The sequence below is a fragment of the Squalius cephalus genome (genome assembly GCF_949319135.1).
Source record: "Squalius cephalus genome assembly, chromosome: 23".
NCBI classification, from domain to species: domain Eukaryota; kingdom Metazoa; phylum Chordata; class Actinopteri; order Cypriniformes; family Leuciscidae; genus Squalius; species Squalius cephalus.
In genome coordinates this window covers 11474285-11499569 of record NC_137144.1, presented here as the reverse complement: position 1 = coordinate 11499569, position 25285 = coordinate 11474285, and the positions used below count along the sequence as shown (strand labels likewise).

At 37.6% G+C, this 25285-nt stretch overlaps 1 protein-coding gene across 2 annotated transcripts in view; it reads left to right on the top strand.

Annotated features, from left to right (window-relative positions):
• banp (BTG3 associated nuclear protein) overlaps positions 1-25285 on the top strand; it is a 47713-nt gene that overhangs the window by 8470 nt on the left and 13958 nt on the right. The window contains exons 7-11 of one of the 2 annotated variants that reach the window (XM_079860007.1): positions 3179-3418; positions 5671-5832; positions 10657-10784; positions 13286-13357; positions 15055-15099. In XM_079860007.1, coding sequence (XP_079716133.1) covers positions 3179-3418; positions 5671-5832; positions 10657-10784; positions 13286-13357; positions 15055-15099 — 647 coding nt within the window. Of the gene's footprint in view, positions 1-3178; positions 3419-5670; positions 5833-10656; positions 10785-13285; positions 13358-15054; positions 15106-25285 lie in introns of both variants that reach the window. The other variant, XM_079860006.1, reaches the window with a different exon arrangement.

Here is a 25285-nt window from a genome sequence, read left to right as displayed (position 1 = left end):
TTAAGGACACCAATTTTCTTTGTGAATGAATAATGTATCGTAAATAAATAAATGTTCTTCCATAAAATACAGGGTGCATAAGTTTGGACACCCCTATGTTAAATTCCCATAGAGGCAGGCAGATTTTTTTTTTTTTTTTTTTTTTTCGGATACTATGCATCCTGATAAAGTTCCCTTGGCCTTTGGAATTAAAATAGCCCCACATCATCACATAGCCTTCACCATACCTAGAGATTGGCATGGAGTACTTTCCATAAGATCATCTCTCAATGCAAATCAAACTAGCTATTAGGCTAACTGAAATAAAACCATGCCAATCTCTAGGTATGGTGAAGGCTATGTGATGATGTGGGGCTATTTTAATTACAAAGGCCAAGGGAACTTTATCAGGATACATAGTATCCTAAAAAAAAAATTACAAAAAATACTTAAAAATAAAAATCTGCCTGCCTCTATGGGAATTTAACATAGGGGTGTCCAAACTTATGCACCCTGTATTTTAAGGAAGAACATTTATTTATTTACGATACATTATTCATTCACAAAGAAAATTGGTGTCATTAAAGGTTGGATTTTTCCTAATTTTTTAAATTAAGGCATTAAGTTCAGTTTCCAAAAGATGATTTTTTATTCCTCTTTTTAGTCAACTTTAGTATGGGTGTCTAAACTTATGCATAGCACTGTATATATATATATATACACACACACACACACACATATATATATATATATATATATATATATATATATATATATATATATATATATATAGTAATATATATGCACACATATTATGTAAACAAAAATGTTTATGTTAGATCTGTTTAATCGCGATTACCGGTAATTGATTGGACAGCACTAAATATAATAATATAATATAATATAAGAAATATAAGTGGCCATCTTATACAGCTGCCTGTGATGGAAAGATTTACATGGGACAAAAATATTTTTGTTACGGTAGAAATGTGTATTTGCTTGAAAATGAATAATAAATAAATAATATATTAATATTAAATTAATATTAAAAATACAAAAAGTTGATCATTGTTTCACTACATCCATCTTGGGTTTACGGAAATGTAAATATATTATTAACATTATAATGCAAATATATAATCTACATTCATATTTTTTTATTTTGTAAATCGTAAATAAAATAAATGTAAATCGTCCACGCATTCCTTAACTTACCTCTTGACCTGAAATCATTTACTCCCTAACATCGTTTTTACACTCATGCTTTGACAATCCATGATAAACTTTAACCAACCCGCCATAAATCCTGCCAGCTATAGCCAAAGCAATGTTTGGCCTGTATTACACATACAAATATTTAACAGAAATGCCAATTAAAATAGTTTCTGAGACAAAATATGCCACAATATTTTTTCTTGAAGCACTCACGATGAGAACTCATTCCTGGATATGCAATATTTCGATTCTTAGTGTGAAGAAGAAATGTTATGGTCTTACTGTTAAACTTCAATCAACATTTTTAACCATGCCAAATTCTTCTCCATATAAAGACAGCGGTGTAAACCAGCAATGCTGTCGTGAAGTGTTTGTTTGGTGAGCCAGCAGGGGACACTCTTGCATTTGCTTCGAGGTGTCGAGGGGCATGTTCTCACACCCTCCACAGATATTTGGGATTAGTGCTCGGCTAATGTTGAAAACAATGGCTGATAACATATGTTCCCACTCCAATCCTGAATATGTTGTTATGACCTTGTGAGAGTCATGTATTTTGACATAGATGTTTCATTATATCTACCACAGTGATCAGCAGGCTAGATCAAACTTTTAATGTAATATAATATGCTATGTTATTAAATAAAATACTGACCCATTTGCAAGGGTGCACCTTCCTAAAATTTGTAAAAAAGACATTTATACTGTGTGAGAAATATTGTAATATTATGAGGACGACATGTTTCCAGAGTTGAAAAATTGGCATTTATATTCTAACTGCACTAAAACTAATGCAAGTTAAAATATAATTAATAAAATTAAAAATATAATCTGGAAAAAGTCTATAATTTTGTGTATCCTTTTTACCCATTATTAGCAGTGTTATTTTACTTTTATTAATCTGCTTTTAAATTCTCTGCTTTTTTTCAGTTTTATTTTAGTTTTTAGTATTTTTATGATTTTTTTAATATTTCTTTTTAGCTTTTAATTTATTTTTGTAATTTTAGTACTTCAACACTTTTATTTCAGTTATTGCCAAGGCAACAATTCCATCTGTCGTTTAAGTAAACACATTTTTGTTTTAATTATTTTATTTTACTTAACAACAATGATTATTAGATTACAGTTAGATAATTAAAATACATTTTCAGTTAAAATGCTTAAATAATAAGCATTAATATTCTTCCAGAGCCGCTTTACAGACCATAATGCCATAAAACCCTCAGTTAGCAAGCTGAAGGCAAGGTAACATTTCACAAAAATTTTACCTTAAAAGGCACAAAAACTAGACACAAAAATACTTATACACTAATACATTTTGATCAATAGAATAAAATAAGTGTTAATCAATTCAATTCTCAAATATTGTATGGGCCTTCTGGCACCCCCTTGTGGCCCCTGTTGGTCTCCAGACCCCAGTTTCAATAGCCCTCATCTACATTCCTTCACAAGCATCATGCCCAGATAAATACAATGTAAGCCCTTCTACCGGTATGTATTTTTTTTTCTTTAGTCATGTTTTATCCTATTTAAAGGAGAACTCCGGTCAATTTTAACATTGAGCTCATTTTTTTGTAAATTTGGAGTGCTCTCAATACAGAGAACAATGACAAAAATCGGTGTTGCCTACACCGTGTTATCCTCTTTTTAAAATTTGCACCCTGTTGACTTCAATGGGGCAAGTTTTAAACCTGCTTTTAGCCTCTTAACATCCTTGATGTGTCATTACAAGTGCCCAGCCATGTGAGTGATTCCTTCAGAGTGAACACGAGTGAATCTGACTGCAGTAGATGTGAAAGAAATGGATAAAAATGATGTTATTTAAGCCAGCGCTCATACCTGTATTTACATCCTGTTTTCGGTTGAAGTCCACAGTAATCGATTGTCGAGTTCGGGCGCGTGATCGTACGTACTAAAGTGAATACTGTGTACGTTTGAAAAAAACATTTTTGTAATGGCAACATGCGTCTTTCTCTTTCCTCCATAGAGGACTATCCAACAGGAACGTGGCTCGGTGACGAGAACAACCCTGAGATGCGCGTGCGCTGCCCGGTGTCTCCAGCAGACATGTTGCACATCAGCACCAACTGTCGCACGGCGGAGAAAATGGCCCTGACGCTGCTGGACTACCTGTTCCACCGCGAGGTGCAGGCCGTCTCCAACCTCTCCGGCCAGGGCAAGCACGGCAAGAAACAGCTGGACCCCCTCATGATCTACGGCATTCGGTGTAAGTCCAATAAAAGAGCAACTAAGTGTGATTTACAGTCTGTTGACCGACTGATTAACAATTCTTTAGGTTGTTGTATGAGCAGCCGGTCAGTAAACACACTAATTTAGGTATTTTGTGTGTCTATATAGTAGGGAAGTATGCGATTTTGGATGCAGACATTGCATTGTATGCTTTTGAATCACTGAAAATAACCAGTTCATAAGAGTCATTTATTTGGGAATCTGATTGCACTGCGTGGTTTTGATTCACTCAAAAGAACCAGTTCAAAAGAGTCATTTTTGGGGAACCTGATTACACCAGTAGCACTGAATGGTTTTGATTCGCTAAAAGAACTGGCTCATAAGATTAATTTGTTTAGGATATGGACCACACCCGTTTTGCAGAATTTTTTTAATTCAATGAAAAGAATTGAAAATCATTCAGTTTTTTGTTTGTAATTAACTAGTTTTGAAGCCTATCTGTTCCAAACCCGGTCTGAGATCGTATCAGTTCAGTTTGAGTATGAGTCAGTTTAATGTCCTGTCAAATTCAAATCATTTCAGTACTCAAGTAGCTCATCTGCGGTTCTGCCTCATCCTCGACACCAGACAAGTATTCTCCCCACATGAGCTAATTAGTAAGGTCTCTAACCGCTCCTCTCATTCACAACAAATCTTCTGTCACATCAGTATGTTGGTCAATTCCAGCAACAAGCCGTAACATCGTACAATTATGTATACAAGGAATATTACGTGCAGTTTTGCACTAACAAACCCTATTTGACAGCGGCTAACGTGAATTAGGTTAGAGCTGTTTGTTTACATGTTTATTTCTCCTTCAAAGTGCAAAGAGTTTATTTGTTTACAGCATAATCGCATGGCTAAATATTACGTCAGTGTTTCCTCCCTTATTTCCTCTCAGATTATATCATGGCTGCAATGTTCTGTATGTCAGTGTTTTGCTCAATTGCCCATTTTCTTTTGCAAACATTACTACCTTATTTTTGAGCATGTGCGCTAATTGCTAAAAACAAGAATTAGACAAAATTCTGTATATTTAATAAGCAGCTTTGTTCACAACACATTACAAGCTTTTCAAACATGGTTGCTAACTGCTAGAATATGAATCAGAACTTTTTTTATTTGTTAAGCAGCCGCGTTTCATGTTTGTTTGCACACTTTACGATACTATGCTAACCACATATGCGCTAACGTTAGAACATGAATTCGAAAAAACTACTGTTCTCAATGTTTTGGTCAATTGGCCATTTTTATTAGCAAACATTATTTAAAGCATGTGTGTTAACTGCCAAGAACAAGATCTTGACAAAATTATGTATTTAATAAGCAATACCAACCAACCAAACTTGTAATATTCGTTAAGCTGCAGCGTTTCGTTTTTTGTTTGCATACTTTACAATGCCATGCTAAGTACATGTGCGCTAACTGCTAGAGCATGAATTTGAAAATCTTCTCTAATAAGTAGCAACTATTCATTTGCATATGTTATATCATGTTTGCTAACTGCTAGACCATGGATCCTAAAATCACGTCAGTGTTTCGTTCATTATTTCCTGACACATTTATCATGATTGCAATGTTCTGAATATCAATGTTTTGATCAAATGGCCATTTTCATTTGCAAACATTACTATGTCATATATGTAAGCATGTGTGTTAACTGTTAAAAAACAAGAATTCAAAAAAAATTCTGTATATTTAATAAAAAGTTGTGTTTTCGTCAAACAACCTTTGTTCACAACACATTACAACATTTTTAAACATGGTTGAATAGAATATGAATGTGCCATTTTTTTTTTTTATTTGTCAAGCAGAGATGTTTCGTCTTTGTTTGCACACTTTACAATACCATGCTAAGTGCACGTGCGTTAACCACTAGAACTTGATTTCGAAAAACTTCCCTATATTTAATAAGCAGCAATGTTTTAGTCAAATGACCATATTCATTTACATACAGTATGAAAGATATTTATGATGTGCAAAGAAAGAGCCACAATGACTTCCCCGATTGCTGCAACTTCCATTTATATTAGATATTTTGCGCCAATTTCCGGGGATTTTGCACCCCCACATGAACACATGGTATGGAAACGCTGCTTTATTCACAAATGTTTATGCGATATTCCATTTTTGCACATAAGTTAAATTCACAACTTTGGATGGAAACATGGCTAGTGTTTTGCCCCTTGTTTCATGACTGATTTTGTCATGGTATCAATGTTGTGAATGTCTCTGTCTATGTGCAACCAGGTCACCTGTTCTACAAGTTCACCATCACCGAGTCCGACTGGTACCGTATCAAGCAGAGCATTGATTCCAAGTGTCGAACCGCTTGGCGTCGGAAGCAGCGAGGACAGAGTTTGGCCGTTAAGAGTTTCTCACGACGGACCCCCGCCTCGCAGAACAGCTCAGGTATGGACCCCTGCACCCTTCCCCGCCAATTTTGTCTCTTGCGAAACTTACAAGCCCTGTTTCTCTTTGATTTTGATGCTAAGTGTCTAGGCCCAGCTGGTTTGTGTTCAATTGAACATAAACATATGCTGAGAGCGAGTGAGTGTGTGTGCGAGAGAAAATACGCAGTTGTCGTACCATGTGCTAGTTGGCCATCGAATTAGCTATGTGTATAACCTCGTGTCCATTTGTGCAAACGTCGTGTACATTACACGCACATGCACCCCCATGTGTTTATTTGCACACTCATGTTTGTGTGCGAGAGAAAAACTCTGACTGATGTATCCTCAACTAACAGATGGTTCTAATCTCAGGACAACGCCTCACGTCCTGTCCCTTCCTCTCAGAGATTCACAGGCCTTCACCTTTGACCCATTTCGGACTAACACAAATATCCTGTATTGGTTCTCTCCACAATGGTCCATACACTTACGATTGCTTCACCTCCTTCTGTTGTCCATGTCCAGCTGGAATAGGCCTCCCTGCGTTTGATTAAGTGTTTAGCTTATGAACAAGCCAACTGGTGCTCAGCCTTCTTTCAAACCAAAATCGAAGTGTTAGGAACATGTGGACTATGAAAGGAACAAAGTGTTTCCGTCCGACAGCAAAAATATCTATTTTTTAATGTGCAGGCATGGAGAAAATAAGCTGCAAATCTTGCTTGTAGCTTGCAAAATTTCTGTATATATTTTGAAAAATGCTTTTGCTTTTTGCATTTTTAAAGGGTTGAAAATTCTGTCATCATTTACTCACCCTCATGTCGGTCCAAACCCGTAAGACTTTAGTTCATCTTCAGAACACAAATGAAGAGATTTTTAATGAAATCTAAGAGATTTCTATTCCTCAATTGACAGTCTATGCAACTACTGCTTTGATGCTTCAAAAAGTTCATAAAGAGAACGTAAAACTAATCCATATGATTCAAGCAGTTTAGTCAAAATTTTCTAAAGAGAAACGATCGCTTTATATGATGAAAAGATTGAATTTAGGCTTTTATTCACATATAAACATTCATCAATGCACACATCTGATATGGAAAACGGAAGCTGAAGCATGTTCGCTTGACGTGCGAGAACCAATGAGGTTCATTCTCGTTATGCAGCACGTTTGAGCTTCAGCAAGAACCAATGAGGTTCATTCTCGTGTTACGCATCACGTTTGTGCTTCAGCAAGAACCAATGAGGTTCATTCTCATGTTACGCAACACGTTTGAGCTTCAGCAAGAACCAATGAGGTTCATTCTCGTGTTACGCATCACGTTTGTGCTTCAGCAAGAACCAATGAGGTTCATTCTCGTGTTACGCAGCACGTTTGAGCTTCAGCAAGAACCAATGAGGTTCATTCTCGTGTTACGCATCACGTTTGTGCTTCAGCAAGAACCAATGAGGTTCATTCTCATGTTACGCAACACGTTTGAGCTTCAGCAAGAACCAATGAGGTTCATTCTCGTGTTACGCATCACGTTTGTGCTTCAGCAAGAACCAATGAGGTTCATTCTCGTGTTACGCAGCACGTTTGAGCTTCAGCAAGAACCAATGAGGTTCATTCTCGTTACGCAGCACGTTTGAGCTTCAGCAAGAACCAATGAGGTTCATTCTCGTGTTACGCATCACGTTTGTGCTTCAGCAAGAACCAATGAGGTTCATTCTCATGTTACGCAACACGTTTGAGCTTCAGCAAGAACCAATGAGGTTCATTCTCGTGTTACGCATCACGTTTGTGCTTCAGCAAGAACCAATGAGGTTCATTCTCGTGTTACGCAGCACGTTTGAGCTTCAGCAAGAACCAATGAGGTTCATTCTCATGTTACGCAGCACGTTTGAGTATTAGCAAGAACCAATGAGGTTCATTCTCGTGTTACGCAGCACGTTTGTGCTTCAGCAAGAACCAATGAGGTTCATTCTCGTGTTACACAGCACGTTTGAGCTTCAGCAAGAACAATGAGGTTCATTCTCATGTTACGCAGCACGTTTGAGCTTCAGCAAGAACCAATGAGGTTCATTCTCGTGTTACGCAGCACGTTTGAGCTTCAGCAAGAACCAATGAGGTTCATTCTCGTGTTACGCAGCACGTTTGTGCTTCAGCAAGAACCAATGAGGTTCATTCTCGTGTTACGCATCACGTTTGTGCTTCAGCAAGAACCAATGAGGTTCATTCTCATGTTACGCAACACGTTTGAGCTTCAGCAAGAACCAATGAGGTTCATTCTCGTGTTACGGAGCACGTTTGAGCTTCAGCAAGAACCAATGAGGTTCATTCTCATGTTACGGAGCACGTTTGAGCTTCAGCAAGAACCAATGAGGTTCATTCTCATGTTACGCAACACGTTTGAGCTTCAGCAAGAACCAATGAGGTTCATTCTCGTGTTACGGAGCACGTTTGAGCTTCAGCAAGAACCAATGAGGTTCATTCTCATGTTACGGAGCACGTTTGAGCTTCAGCAAGAACCAATGAGGTTCATTCTCGTGTTACGCAGCACGTTTGAGCTTCAGCAAGAACCAATGAGGTTCATTCTCGTGTTACGCAGCACGTTTGAGCTTCAGCAAGAACCAATGAGGTTAATTATTTACTAAGTAGCAACATTTTGGTCAGGTGACCATATTTGCTCATATATTACCCTGTTTTAAGCAAGCATGTGCACTAATCATTAGACCATGTATCTGACAAAGTTCTTTATTTGAATAAGCAGCAATGTTTTTGGCCATTTACATTTGAAAACATTACCATATTTTTTATGTGTGCTAACTGCTAAAAACAAGAACTCTACAAAATTCTGTGTATTTATTGGGCAGCTGCATTTTTTTGTTTGCCGACATTACCATACCACGTGTTCAAAGATGGTAGCTAACTGCAAGAACATGATATTTATTATTTATTAAGCAGCGACGTTTGGTTAAAATTACTGTCTTTATTTGTTTGCACATTTTACAATACCATGCTGACTGCTAGAACATGCAATTTTTTGAAAAACGTCTCTATATTCAAATTAGAGGCCGTGTTTTGGTCAAATGACCATTTTCATTTCCAGACTTTACCAAATTTCGAAGCATGTATGTTAACCGCTAAGCCAAGGATCTGATCAAATTATGTATTTATTTCATTTAAACTATCGTTTCTGTCAAATAACAATATTCCCACTCTGTACGATAATTGTTGTTGTAGAATTATCAAAGCTGTTTTATAAAAAATAAATTAAAAAAACATTTGCTAACATTACCATACCGTTTTTGTTAGCATGTTTGCTAACTGCCAAGCCACAAATCCCATAGAAATGTATGCGTAGATGCCACATTCGACTGCTCCTGAGTCAGACATGTTGATGCGTTGGCCATCTTGGAATGGTTAACATGATGCTGTTCATCACTCACACTAACAAATGCAGCCCATGGCTATAAAAACCACCAAGCTATAAATTCCAGATAAAATGGGGTCACCTTTCAGAGGTGAGAATGTGCGGGTTTGTGTTTTTATGTGTAACTCAATATGCAATATCCAAATGCAGAATTATCACATTAATGATAAACTAAAAGCTGTGAAAATCATCTGCTAATGTCTAATGCAGATATAGATATTCATACATGTGAATAACTAGGTTGCAGATGAACAGTCAACTTGTTCTCGAGTGTTTATGAACCTGATTTGACCTTTTCAATATGGCGGACGTCTTACCCATTGGAAAACAAACACTAATGAGGCATCTATACATATTGACAAATCCAACAAAATTCTTTGTTTAATAAGCTGCAGCATTTTCATCAAACCACCATCTTCAGATACATAATCATACCATTTGTTTAACTGGCAAAAAATAATCTTCAAACACAGTTGTTTTTGTTGTATTTGGGCATTGCTTAACTGCAATTTGATAGCAGCCAAGAAGTAAAAACTGGCAAGCTAAAGGACAAATTGGTCTGGAGATCTTTCAGATGCATAAAATTGAATCCGGTTTACTTTTCAGCCGCAACCTAAGAAAGACCCAACATAGTCTCTGATCACATTTTGTCTGGGGAAACTAACAGAAGGGCAGTGTCACATTTTGTGCTTTTTCCTCTAAGTAACGTTAGCCTGCTAATATGCCCTTCGCTATGATTTAAAATCTCTTAAACTTTGTAAATGAATACCCGCACCATTTTTCCAGAGACAATTTGACGACCTTTAATCAGAAATGCGGTGAGCGTGTGTTTTAAGCGTCTAGGCTGTTGTAGCGTGTCAGCAATACTCGTTGTTTAGACTAAGGGGTTGGGTTTACGTACAGTTTTAGGGCATGAGTGTGTTTGGGCTGCTAGGTCGAGAGCCCTTGTTGTGTATTTTGAGATCATTTACGCTGTATAAACATGCTCTAATCTGGCAGATGCACTGGATCACATCCAAGAGCAGTCGGAAGGGATTTTCCTTAAGTTCAGGGTGTGTGTATGTGAACTCTTTCGCTTCTCTCTGTCTGTGAGAACCTTGTTTATCGTGTGTTCTCTTCTACATTTGTTTGGGTTTGCACATTTCACATTCGTACAAATTCAGCAGAATATGTGAATGCCAAAAGGCGTTTGTCTGATAACACTGAAATACAAGATTCGCCATGACCTGGAACAGACTGTGATCTCTCTCTCTCTCTCTCTCTCTCTTTATCTTCGTCTCACTTAAGCGTGTGTGTGTTTGGCAGTTACAGTTGAGCATCTTCTGTTATTGAAACCAGTTGTTTGACACGATTTGACCCAGTCTCTCTACTTTCTGGTTTGACCCACATAGTTGGACTGTGTTATAAACTTGTTTATGTGTGTCCTCGAACAGATGGAGTCTCGGCCGCAGAGACGTCGGCTCTCGAGACCTCTACCCAGCAGGCCTTGCACTACGCTCTGGCTGGAGCCACACAACAAGTCCAGATCCACCGTATTGGAGAAGACGGACAAGTGCAAGTTGTGAGTATAGTTATGTCGTAATCCAAAAGGCCAACCCACACGAAAATATATATTAAATATCCATCCATCCATCCATCCATCCATCCATCCATCCATCCATCCATCCATCCATCCATCCATCCATCCATCCATCCATCCATACATACATACATCCATACATACATCCATCCATCCATCCATCCATCCATATCTCTCAAGTTCATCCGTCAAATCTTCATTAACCAACATTAGCTTTTAATTTTTTACAATTTTTTTAAAAACTTTCGTAAAGTTAACCCAAAGCTGAAGTTCAGCTAAAATGGCATTATTAATACAATTAAGTTATTTTTTTCAATTATAATTAATATAGCATTGACAAGTATATGACTCTGTACTTAATAATTATTTCATTTTATTATTTTATAATAATTCTTTTAATACCTTAACAATGTGAGCACAGTTTAAAGGGTTAGTTCACCCAAAATGAAATGTCTGTCATTAATTACTCACCCTCATGTCATTCCAAACCCGTAAGACCTTCGTTCTAACGTCTTGGATTTTATCAAAAATATCTTAATTTGTGTTACGAAGATGAACAAAGGTCTTATGGGTTTGGAACGACATGAGGGTGAGTAATGACAGAAATTTCATCTTTGGGTGAGCTATCCCTTTAAGGTACTTAGCCTTAAAAAAAGGCTATATACCTTGAGTTGGGGCGGACTCTTTTGGCCAGTATGCAAATAACAAAAAATGCCATAGCAACCACCCAGATCACCCTAGCAACCTTGCAACCACTGGTTGCCAAATTTTGCATGGACAACCACCACTTTTCTTCACAAAACACAAATATCTGGCTTAATTCACGCATTTGCTAGACCACACATCTTGTAACGTAATACATATATACCCGTTCATTTCAAACCTGTGTCAGCTGCGCAGACAAACAAATAAACACACTCAAACATCTTTTTGAAAGAAGGTCTGGGACTCCCTGAACTCTGTGTGCTTGAGTGCAAATACTCCGTGGAAAAGCCAATCCCCTGCAAGCATTTAATGGAGCTTTAGCAACAGAATTTCCGCTGTGCCCGATCATGCGGCCTCTTTTGAGAACCTAAACATGATCTCTGACTTTCACAGCTGCATGAGGTCATCTCCACCCCTACACACCATCTGAAATATAATCTGCATGCATTGTGACAGCACAATCAAAACTCTGAATACACAATGTACAATCAAGAGAGTTAAATCTGCGGAGGAGTTCTTGGCTTCTGCGGACTCAAGAACGGATCTGTCATCTGTTGTTTGTGTAACATCTCCCTGAACTGAACCATAATAGTTGTACTCTCAGAAGCAACCACTCAATGGTCAGTTTTTGTCAAGCCCTTTGGCTTCACAAATGTTCAGTTTTTGTCACTCGCACATAATCGATCATTTAAGCCTGTCAGATACGGCAAACAATGACACGCTCTTTTTAGGTTTTGAATGATCGCCTGTGTTGCTTGTTATAAACTTTCCTAAATTAGACTTTTTAATGCACTTTTTGGGAAAGCAGCGGCGGAAAAAAACTGATTAACAAAACCAATAATATCAAATGTTTGGGAACACATCACGTTAATTGTGGAAAAATGCATCGTTTCCATACCGCAATGATGAACTAGCAAGCAACATGAGACAGAAGTATTCCAGGGTTACCCATGATACATTTAGTGTTACAATAACTTCAGTAAATATTTTACTGAAAGACAGCAGTCATTTTGTCATGATTATTAGTAGAAAACATAATTACATTGGGATTGTTGGAAAATTTGGTGTTTGCCTCAGTTGTATAAAATCCAGCACCTAGCAATGCAGTCTGCAATCACAAACATTTGTGAGAAAACAAAAGGGTCATTCTGAAGAGTCAATGAATTCAAGCATGGCACTGTGATTGGATGCCACCCTTGCAATAAGTCAGTTCGTGAAATTGAGGGTCCCCAAGGATACATGGGTCAAAAACGAAAACTATATTATTCATTTATTACTTTTTGTGGAGGGGCCAGTGAAAATTATTCACTGATTCGAATCAAAAATCGAGAATCGTTTCAAATTAAGAATCGAATCGAATTGAGATCTTGCGAATCAGAATCGAATTAGGAATCTGTATCGATGCACAGCCCTGAGATTGCAAGCCAGGCCTTCTCGTCCAACATCAAGGCCTGACCTAAAAAATGCTCTACTGGATGAATGGGAAAAAAATTCCTGCAGGGAACAGTCTTGTATAAAGTCTTCCCAGAAGAGTGGAAGCTGTAATAGCTCAGCTGCAAAGGGTGGGAACAACTCCATATTAATGTTTATGTATGTACTAAAATGCGATGCGATTTAAGTTCCTGTTGGTGTAATGGTCAGGTGTCCCAAGTCCATATAGTGTGTATATATACACACATAAATGCACACAGTTGAATACTATTGTCACACTTTTAATTGTCGAATATAATTATTTGACAACAGCTTGATTGGAAATGACCTTTGTTTTTCGTTCATAGATACCGCAGGGACACCTCCACATCGCTCAGGTGCCACAGGGGGAACAGGTGCAGATCACACAGGACAGCGAGGTACACATCATTTCCTTTAGGTTTCTTGTTTTTCCTTCACACATTCGTTCTTCTTCCTCTGAGTCACTCCACCCCTCATTTGTGGTTACTAAATGAAGGTCTCAGGGGATTGAGCCATCAAACCTCAGCACCAATCCATAATTATTTCTGAGCTACCAATTTTAGTATGATCTTTGGCTGAGAAATCTCCCTAAGCCCTGATTTCAAAGGCTCTTGGTTTGTACTCAGTGTCCTAGATTTGAACAGGATTATTTAAAGGTATCCGCAAATATGTAAACAATGTTTTGATCAAATCCATCCATCACCCTGAGAGCAAGAGCAAAAAAATTGTAGAGCGTTTCCTGCCCTCGTTTACAAAAAATTGATGATGACCATAGACTTCAGTGCTCATGTTTTTGGTATATTCCCAGTGATATTGTTTGTTTTTGAGTCCAGAGCTTAGCAACAGCGTGCCACTTCGTCCAACCTCCACTCACAAAGACCGTCTTTGTAATACATTTGGCCCGCCTCATCAAAACCATTTATCTGAAAAAGTTTGTAAAGGAAATGAGCCGTCGTAAGACCATTTCCCTTTATCCAGATATTTGTCAGGTGTGTGTGTGTTTTAGAGTCAGATGGAGAACATATACTTTTCACACTGATACTTTTCATGTATAAGATACAAAGCAAAGTTTAATTTTTTTTCCTTTTTCTCGGTTTTCTTTTTCAACAAATGGTCAGTAAAAAACTTCAAAGATGTTAATCATCAGCCTCTGGTGGTGAAACGAAATATCCATGAGCTGTTACAGTTTGCAATATTTTCAACCCTGTTACCAAACTTTGGTTCCTTATTTTCTAGAAGAAAAAAAAAAGGTAAACAAAATTATCAAAATTAATAGCTTAAAAATTAGCTCACAGTTGGGGCTAGCTAAACTGGGGCCAAATGGGGGGATGCGCCGCTGGCAAAACCAGCAATGCAAGTTTGAGAGTTGGCACCCCCGCCAAATCTCGCGAGAATCACGACTTGCTTTACGGCACGACGTCACATACATCAACAACATATGAAGCAGCCTCTATGGAAGACACTAGCACGCATTTCAGATGTGAATCATGGCTGAGAAAGAAAACGAAAACAAAGAAAGCGTGGTCAGAAGAGTGCAGAGACGGCTCTGAGTGAGTGGTATTTACGACAGTAACGTTAAATACAAGTCCTCCACAGCGACTCTAGGGGAAACTGCATAGTGTGCCTTTAATTTTTATAAGGATGGAAAATCACGTGGTAACGGTTACGGAATAGCTAAATACTACAATTTTGATACTTAAAATGTGTTTTTATTTAAAAAAAAAAGTTTAATTACAAATTAGTTACATATAAATTCAACTGATTTTGTCAAAAATATGGCATGGTCTTTTGAGTTGTTGGGCACAGTTGAAAAGGATAGACCAAAATGACTATTTTAAGCATGAGGATACATACATTTGATGCTACTTTCATGCTAGTTAATTTTATGTTAGATAAGCTGTATTTAATAATTATCACAACAAAAAGTTGTTATTTGTTCACCCAGAACACGTTTTTCTATGTAAATATGCGCTACACTTTTACAGTGTCCGTTCTAAAAAAGCGGAAAAGACCCTAAATGCTTTTTGAAAAAACGAATTTGTACCTCATTCAATTGCTGAAATTTGAATATGTTTATGTTTTTCCTCTCTTGCAGGGCAACCTACAGATCCACCAAGTGCATGTTGGGCAAGATGGCCAGGTAAATGTAGGTAGCCTCTTCAATTTATTGGTCCGTGTCCATGTGACAGTGTCTTTTTGTGTCCTCTCTCGTTCTTTGGTTTGTTCTGAGAGTATAATGTTTGGGACAGTGTGTACTTCCTGTTTCTCAGCTCAGTTCCATCACATCAAAGAGGGTCTTTAGATCAAACAGGGCTAAAAAGCAACAGAGACTCGTGTTGAAATGAGCTCATTTCACACACACAAACAAACCATGTTTGTTATCTTCCTTGGGGTGGCAGTGGCTCAATGGGTAACACTGTCGCCTCATAGCAAGAAGGTCCCCGGTTTGAGCCAGTCCTTTCTGTGTAGAGTTCGCATGTTCTCCCCATGTCAGCGTAGGTTTCCTCCAGTTTCCCCCCACAGTCCAAAGACATGCAGGTTAGGTGGATTGGAAATGCCAAATTGGTGTGTGTGAGCACTCTCAGTTGTGTCAGGAAGCCAAATCAAATGTGTGTGTGTCAAGCGGACCCTGCAAATGAGCGGGAATTACGCTCGGAAGATGGTTTGTTATCTTCCTTACTAACATGTGACACCACCTTGTATTGAGAGACTGGTGCGTCCATGAGTCCATTTCGAATAATTTTTTCATGTTTTTCCATTTTCCTTTTAGTAATTCTGTTGTGTTTTTGTCATTGTTATTATATTTCTTTTATGTCTGTATAGTTTTTTTTTTTTTTTCATTTTTATTTCAGTTTTAGTTATTTTAGTAAATTTCAATAGTATTTTTTGTTTTATTTCAGTGAACATTTATTGTATTTCAAGTAACGAAAATATTTTTGTGGTTTTAGTTTTAGTTAACTATAATAACCCCAATCTTAGCAACCATATAACAACATTTAGCATTGTGGATGAACATAGTCTGCAAAAGCTGCACACTTTTTCTTCAGAAAATGAAATTGTGATCTAGTTGCTGTTTTATCAGCACAGTTTTTTTTCTAGCCTGTTTCTCAGCTCTATCTTTTTACACACACTCATGCACCCATAACATACCTCATTATGATGATAGTTTTCATCTGTACATTAGCAATGAGAAAATGTTTGCCTTGTTTTCCTTTCTTTAAATTATTCCTGGCATATCGCCCATAGTGTAAAAGGAGCCCAGATGATCATAGATATAAGGGGGGCATTCAGTCCCCAGTGCCAAAGTTTGCTCATAGACAAAGTACGTGTGGAAAACATACTTACTAATATGGATAAGACAATGTCTATCGGTGTCTAAACTCACATAAAAGGAAGAGAAAAAAGAGCGAAAGAAAATGTCATTAACCCTAAGACAGGCCTGGTCCTTTCTTGTCCTTCACTGTCATTGCTCCTCCTTTTATGCTTCCGAGTCTCCTCCGTGAGAGATACGTTGCCACACAGCCTAATTAAGATGGTTTCATGGACTAGGGTTTGATGTATAGTAATCATGATGGTGTACCACGACTCCAATTTGGATTCGGGTCACAGTTCAGAAGAAGGATTTGAATCAGGACAAGCATACAGGACAATGTCTGTTGTGCATATGGATCACTTTTTGGCGAGGTAATTAATATTTTTGGCGTTATTTCAGAATGTCTTGGAATTGTTCACCCAAATAGGAAAATTCTGACATTGTTTATACAGCCTGATGTCTTTCCAAATCAGTATGACTTTCTTTTGTAGATTTTTTTTTCTTTTTCTTTTTGAAGTTTGGACGTTATTGACATCAAACCTGATGCAACACGTCTAACAGTACACATTCGAGAATATTTACTGTTTGTCACACAGAAACTTGTAAACTTTCATGGTGTTTTTCTTTCTATTTTGAGCTTTAAAGACAGTCTGTACTGACCTTCTCGTAAAAAGAGCAGTATGAAGTTCCTTACTTACTAAGGGATTCGCCTGGTTAAGAAGAGTATCTGAATTGTATTCAAGTTTTTACATCCCCATCTGCCCGCCATGTTCTCTTTGCCGTAAAGGGGAAGAGCCCATGATTTACAGGCTGTCGGTCTATAACAGCATGCCTTATCATTTAGCCCCCTTCCACTATCTAAAACAAACACACAGTCATTCGGCACATGAAAGTCTTTCATGAGAGAAAGTGAAGGAGTGTTAACGGTGTGCTAAATCAGTCAGCGACCTCTTAGGATGCTCTTATCTGATGCCCCCTCTCCTGCCCTCTGATCTGACCCCCACATCTAATAGAGTTACAGATCGAAAGCTAAGGGAAGAGAGCGAAAAGAGGGTGAGAAGGAGGAGATTTTGTTTTTACTTGGTACAATTGGTTAGTTCCACATTGTGCTCGCAAATTCTTCAGACCAGACATTGCAGATGTTTATTACTGAAACTTCTCGGCCCTTGTGTTTTCTATCAACAAGAGTTCTTTATTTACTTCTACTTCCACAGGGAGATGGTGCACAGTTGTGCACATAGTTGGGGTTCTGTACGGTGCTGCAAGACACTACCTTGACCAGTTTAGAAGAAGGAAGGGAGAGATTTAGCTCCTTTTGGTGCATAACTTGATGTTCAGATTGTGAAGCCCCTTCGGTGCTGAATCATTCAGGAGCTTTCTGCAAGCACAATAGAGATATGCACAACACTGTAGCAGTGTGGTTGTATCTCAGTAGCTTGTGAGTCTATAGTCTCACAGAGGCTATTTGCAACCAAAAATCCTTCATTTGGAGAGGAACGGTCTGTCTGACTGACATAAAGTGAGCAACCAAAAAAAAAAAAGTGATGTGAAGGCCAAGTATGGCAACCTGTACTCGGAATTTGTCCTCATCCAAGTTAAATGCATTGATAATTTTAACAGTTTTATACAATAAATGTTTCGTTTTTGAGCTATGCACCGAGCACTTTTGTATTTGTATGGCCTCTGAATCAAGGCTAAATGATTAAAAATGCTTTTTTTTTCACTAAAATTTAACACTTTTAAACATAAAATGCACATAAATAGCAATTAAACCGCATAGCTACGCATAGTTTAAGATTTTGACTCCAAATTAGATTTGGAAATGTGTATCTTGGTACCTTGAAGCAATTTTGTGTCCCTGCTAGCTGATAAAAATGTAGCACCAAATGCAATACCAAATGAAAGTTAGGCCTGAAAGAGTCTGAAGTTGACATGTTGGGCCTCTCAAGCAAACAGAGCAATGTTTTGAAAGAAACCTGCTTCATTTACCTAGACTTTTAGCACTATTCGCACATCTGAAAGAGTGCACTGCAAATTCAGACTGCACCAGAAACAGACCCAGTAAAGACTTATTCTAAGTCTGTAAATTCAAACAAATGTAAAAAGTGTAAGTAAAGACTACTGTGATCTGTTTCTAATCTGCTTTTTTGGATTTGTTGTTTTATTGAATTTGGACAAGACAAAAATGAGCTCAGGAGTTTAAATATCATTCACAAGCTGCATCTGTGTGTTCAATTGATGTAACTTTTTCCCTCTGTAAATGTGTGTATATTTATATTGGTATGTATGCAATTATGCCCATTTGCAATCCAGAACTTCAAGTTTCCTCTATCTCAGTATTGAAACCAGATGTGTGCAGAGCTCACATCCATTAAGTACCTGCTGTAGGATCTAAATTCTCTAGGATTCAAGGTTGTTGTCACAACCTTGGGGCTTTAGTCCCAATTCAGACTCCTAAATGAATTTACCCTTTTTACCTCCCATTGGAACAATGTTTTCCCCCAAGATATAAAACAAAATATGTTAAATAAAATGGTCCAAGGCTTTTAGCGAGTTCTGGAAGCTAATGTGGTCATGGCAGGGATACAAAGGTCTTCTCGCAAATATTCACAAGAAAATCCCTTGGTAATCCTATGGAGAGAAGTTCTCATGGAGCTGATGCAAGATTTGTTGTCGGTGGACACTGGTACACAAGTCACATTGCTTGACTTTCCTCATTAACGCTTGTGACACAAGGAATCATCTTTGTGAGCATTTCACCTTTTGTTTTACTGCTAGTTGGATGCAATGAAAAACGTCTGATGAACAAGAGACAATAAAATCATCAAGTCATCAGAATTTATGTTGCTCTGAGATGCTTTTCATTGGAAACATTGAAAACGTTGAGGAAAAACAGAAGTTTTGGAGGCGGGACTGGACTGTGCGTCTCCTCACAGAGGTTGTTCCAAGGTCAGATAATTCACAAGTTTACAACATATGGAGTGATTCACCATAGCCTGTCAATTCTGCAGTATAATTAGAAACATAATGAAGACGACACAAAAAAAAAAAAGAAAAGACGTGACACTTTGACACCAACACTAAAGCAAGCTTTATTTCTTTGTTCCCAAGAACAAGCTTTGCAGCTCGGCTTATCTGCATGTTGTTAAATTTGTTGTAAAATTGTTATTTATGTGATTCCGTCTGCTCTTTGAATCAGGAATCTTATAGATGTGTGTCTGTCGTATGAATTGTGCAGGGTCTGTTTAATCCCTTGCTTTGGATACACTGTAAAATATTGCTTTGGCAAGAGGAGTAGTATCTCAATCTGCCACAGGGGTCATATTTAAGGTTGATGTTACTGATTTAGTGAGCATTAGGGTTTGAAGCTTACTAAAATTGCAGCTTAAGTTGGTTGTCAACCAATCTGGCCATGGAAGTCATACTTGTACAATGTCATACAACGAGGCTCATTTTGAATCTCTAATTTGAACCATTAGTTACAGGAGAGAAACTGTAAAACAATACCTTCTTTCCGAGCTTTCCTTCATGCTTCTGTTTCAGCATCCTTTTTTTCTGAGCTTGCTTCCTGACTTTCAAGCTTCTATCTGAGCATCCTTTGTTTCTTCCAAGTCTTGTTTCTTCCTAGCTTTACTTCTTCCTTCCAAATTTCCTTACCTTCATTTCAAGCTATCTTCCAAGCTCCCTGACCTTCCTTCCTTCTAAGCTTCCTCGCCTTTCTACTGATCTTCCTTTCTGCCCTCCAAGCTTCCCTCCCTCTGAGTTACTTTTCTGCTGCCTGAGATTTCTTCCGAGCATCCTTCATTTTGAGCTTCCTCCCAAACTTCCTTGTCTTCCTTTCTTCAGAGCATCCTTCCTTCCTGTTCCCAAACTTCCTAATCTTCCTTTCCGAACCTTATTTCTGCCCTCCAAACTTCCTTCCTTTTTACCTTCTAAGCCAGGGTTTCTCAAACTCGGTCCTGGAGGGCCACTGTCCTGCACAGTTTAGCTCCAACCCTGATCAAACACACCTGAGCAAGCTAATCAGTGTCTTCAGGATCACTAGAAACTCACAGCTAGGTGTGTTTGATCAGGGTTGGAGCTAAACTGTGCAGGACAGTGGCCCTCCAGGACCGAGTTTGAGAAACTGTTCTAATCTCCCTTCTTGGCCATGAAGCTTCCTTCCCTCTGAGCTTCTTTTTTGCTCCCTTAGTTTCCTTCCAAGCATCCTTCTTTTTGAGCTTCCTTCCAAACATTATTACTTTCCTTTCAAACGTCCTAATCTTCCTTCTGAACTTTGTTCCTGCCCTTGAATCTTCTTCCTGCCCCAAGCTTCCTTGCCCTGAGTTTCATTCCAAATATCTTTCCTTTTGAGTTTCCTTTCAAACTAATTTGGTGATGACTAAGCTAAACCCTGCACTGTTTCAACATTAGTGATGTAATGCAATGTTTAATTATTTGGAACTGCATATCCATTAGAAATTATATCTGCTTCCAGGCTCAAGGCTATGTTAAATTTGTGTGGATACAATACGGTTGTTGATGATGGCAGCCCTCCAAATTTGAATTTTTCAATTTATGAAATAAAAAGACATTTTGATGTTTAAGAAACATTAGCTATGGCACCATCCATACAAGCCAAATGCTGTATCTTATAAGACTGTCTTGTTTGTGTGGAGACTTTTTCATAATGTAGCAAATACGTACTCATGTAACAGGAATTAGTATTTAAGCTCAGATGACTGCAGATGTCCTCATTAGATAGTGTTCATTGTTGGGGTAAAATAAACTAATTTTGGATACAAATTTAGACCTATCTTTAATGTACAACTGTTTTTTTATTATTATTAAGTTCATTTGTTGGTCTGTGGGAGGTTTTGCAGCAGATGCAGCAGAAGTGATGTAGGACTCTCAGATGGTTTTAGGAGTTCACTCAGTTTGTCCAATGTCCTGTCGGTCGTCTTTCTTTCTTTCTGTCTGTCTCTCTCTCTCAGAACAGTTAGGCCGTCACATCTGTCCTGGCTTAGGTCTGGCCCGCTCCAGATGCAAGTTGTTGGAATCATGTAGAAATTGGGCGGAAGTGTTTACCTTTCCAGAGAGACTTTTTTTTCCTCGTCAACTCTTGAGGGTATGAGGGAACTGTACATGTTGCTGGGAAGCTCACCTCTTTCATAACACAGCTTATTGAACTGTGCAAAATCGAATTTCTTCATCCAAAATTGTTTGCAACCTGCATGTCCAGTCGTAAAGAAGCATCCAGTTTTCATCAAGCTTAATGTTACAGCTTAACTAATTCCATACTCTTTTCAGGGGAATTCATGATTTTGAATGTCTTTATCATTTATAGCTAGTTAAGATTCGTATGCACAGAAGACGACACTGGAAAGCCAATAAAGAAAAATGGATCTTGGGAGCAATGGCATGTTTGCACAGTTGGTTGTTATGTATCGAAGAGGTCCCAAACTAAATGTTTTTTGCATTAAGCTGCTGTTGTTTTGTTCCTCGTTGTCTTTGCTCCAGTTCCTCAATGTGTTTGCTGTCCTACTCTGCTGCTGAAAGCATTACTACATTAGAGAAAGATTTATTCTGGGTCCTTTTTTTCCTGTTAGCTTTTAGTCCCAACAACCCAAGCTGACAGCAGATCCTGACTCGCTCTGCCAATTTTTAAACCCTTTGTTTGGCAGCTCGCCTGTATAGAGATAGCAGATTTGAAGTTTGGCTGATTTCGAAAGAAAAAAGGCTGGGCACAAGGGTAGGTTAGCTCATGAAGACCCTTGAGAAAAGGGCATTATCTATTTCAGTTTCAAATAGCTTTTAACATGAATTTAATCCAGTCATTAACGAGAAGGCAAACAAATGCGGTGCTCAACATTAACTCTTGTCCGAGACAAGTGGATTTATACCAGCACATTTGCAAATGTGACATCAATTTTATACAGCTGTTCAATAAACAACATAGTTAATATTAAGTGGATACAATACTGACTTACACAATTAGTGACTAACACAACTGACTAAATAGTGACTGTATTTAGCCAACAAAAATTATTCCAAACAAAGCCATAGCAGAACAGCTGCCATCTCCGAGCAACACACAGTGGTGTTTAGTTACTCAGTGTGAATCAGTGTTTTTGAACGAATCGGGTGAGTCAATGATTCAGTGACCCATTCATAAAGACAGTAACTTGCTTCATTCTTGAATGACTCAGCCGTTTGAACGAATCGGATGAGTGAATGACTCAGTAACTAAACCTACTGGCAGTTTAGTTTCCTATTTGTAAGCATCATTGTATGTTTGCCACAATTTCATATTTGTTTATTTAAGAATTATGTAAAACATTAATCTCATAACATTATTTATGCAGTTGTAATTTTTCCGTTTAAATTAGGGCTGTGAAAAGATTAATCGCGATTAATCGCATCCAAAATAAAAGTTTGTGTTTACATAATATATGTGTTTGTACTTGGTATAATTATATTGTATATATAAATACACACACATGTATATATTTAAGAAATATTTGCATACATATACTGTATACAGTGCTATGCATAAGTTTAGACACCCATGCTAAAGTTGACTAAAAAGAGGAATAAAAAATCATCTTTTGGAAATTGAACTTAATGCCTTAATTAAAAAAATTAGGAAAAATCCAACCTTTAAGGACACCAATTTTCTTTGTGAATGAATAATGTATCGTAAATAAATAAATGTTCTTCCTTAAAATACAGGGTGCATAAGTTTGGACACCCCTATGTTAAATTCCCATAGAGCCAGGCAGATTTTTATTTTTAAAGGCCAGTTACTTCATGGATCCAGGATACTATGCATCCTGATAAAGTTCCCTTGGCCTTTGGAATTAAAATAGCCCCACATCATCACATAGCCTTCACCATACCTAGAGATTGGCATGGAGTACTTTCCATAAGATCATCTCTCAATGCAAAACAAACTAGCTATTAGGCTAACTGAAATAAAACCATGCCAATCTCTAGGTATGGTGAAGGCTATGTGATGATGTGGGGCTATTTTAATTACAAAGGCCAAGGGAACTTTATCAGGATGCATAGTATCCTAAAAAAAAAATTACAAAAAATACTTAAAAATAAAAATCTGCCTGCCTCTATGGGAATTTAACATAGGGGTGTCCAAACTTATGCACCCTGTATTTTAAGGAAGAACATTTATTTATTTACGATACATTATTCATTCACAAAGAAAATTGGTGTCCTTAAAGGTTGGATTTTTCCTAATTTTTTTAATTAAGGCATTAAGTTCAATTTCCAAAAGATGATTTTTTATTCCTCTTTTTAGTCAACTTTAGCATGGGTGTCTAAACTTATGCATAGCACTGTATATATTTATATATAATTTATATTATATATAAGTATAATTTTTTTATATATAAATAACAGTTTTTCTTAAATATATACATGCATGTGTGTGTATTTATATATACAAATTTAATTCTACACAGTACACACACATATATTATTTAAACACAAACTTTTATTTTGGATGCGATTAATCGCGATTAATCTTTTCACAGCCCTAGTTTAAATACATTCATGCCACCTCTGAGCTGTATTAAACAGTCTGTGTAAATACATCTAAATGCCACTTTAGATGCAGTTTCAGTGTTGCTTCTGCTGTGGAAAGATGGATTTCAGTTGATTTGTAACAGCCTTATAGTGTCTTATTAGTCTAATTGAATTTATTGAACAAATTTAAGAATTTCACATGAAAGACGACACATTCATTAATAATTATTAAGAAAAAATGCCCTGGAAATCACTTTAAGGGGAGAAATATCACAAATATGCTGATTTATGTAAGTAATAGCTGATAGAACACTGATGAGAATATTGCTTCAGAATAAATGACATACATTTACACACAAAAAAGGAAATAATTATTTCTGGACAAGCCAATGACCGATTTACTTACTCGGACAAGCGAATGACCGGTTTACTTACTCGGACAAGCGAATGACCGGTTTACAAGCACATAACAAGGCTTTATGTCGAGCCCTGAACTGGCTTGGTTATTTCCAGCTGTTTCCTCTGAGAGTTTGATTTACTCACTAATGACAAACAGAACACTGATTACTAATGTCTCAAACGAGCCCTTTCATTTCTGTCAAAGTCAGCAGACCTCATGCGAACACACCGGTTTAACTCGGAATACACGTTGTGACATCATGACTGTTTTTTGCTTTGGATTTTACCTTTTTGAGGCCAAGATTAGTGACACATAAGCCTCATAAACAATTCTGCAAGACCTGTAGTAACTGTTGGATGACTTCAAGAGCCAAAGTGTGCGTCTCCAATGTGACGTGTTCTTTGAATTAGCTTTACTTTATTTGATTGTGTTGGAACCACGTCCTCATGCTCTCCCGATCAGCGGCGGAGTGGAGAGTCGTCTTGAGAACAGTTGTGAGGCCGGAAGTCAACCGATGAGAACGAGCTTTCATTGCTACGCGATTGCAGACGTTCTCCCAGCATCATAAAATTCTCATTGTGTTAAGTCGCACAGCTGAGCATACAAACAATCCTCACTTGCAGTTTTAAAATTTCTGCTGTTGTAGTCATGTTTGCTTTGACAAGTATCATTCAATGGATAAATCCCCAAAACGCATTTTTTAATGTGGAAAAAGTGCATTTTTTTATTTTATGAGGCCTGACGGATGGTTTCAAAATGGCATATGAATTCTCAGCGAGCGGTGATCTTTATTTTGATGGTTTTATGATTGTCTGCATGAGAAAGTATCCAAGTTGGTGCACCCTATGTGGGTCTTTGCAGTTTTCTGGTTCAGATAAGTGATGGAATGAAAAAGGGGAAGTTTTAAAAGATGTCCCTCAGCTGTGAATTACTCTTGTTCCCAATAAATTTATGTGCATATCTCTGTACTTGTGCATGTGTTTGTGTTTAAGACCTGCTGGGCCATCCTTCAGTTGTTCTCATGCTATTCTTTGTTTACCAGAGTATATGGGTTAATGACATACATGAATATCCACGATAAAGAAAAGGAAA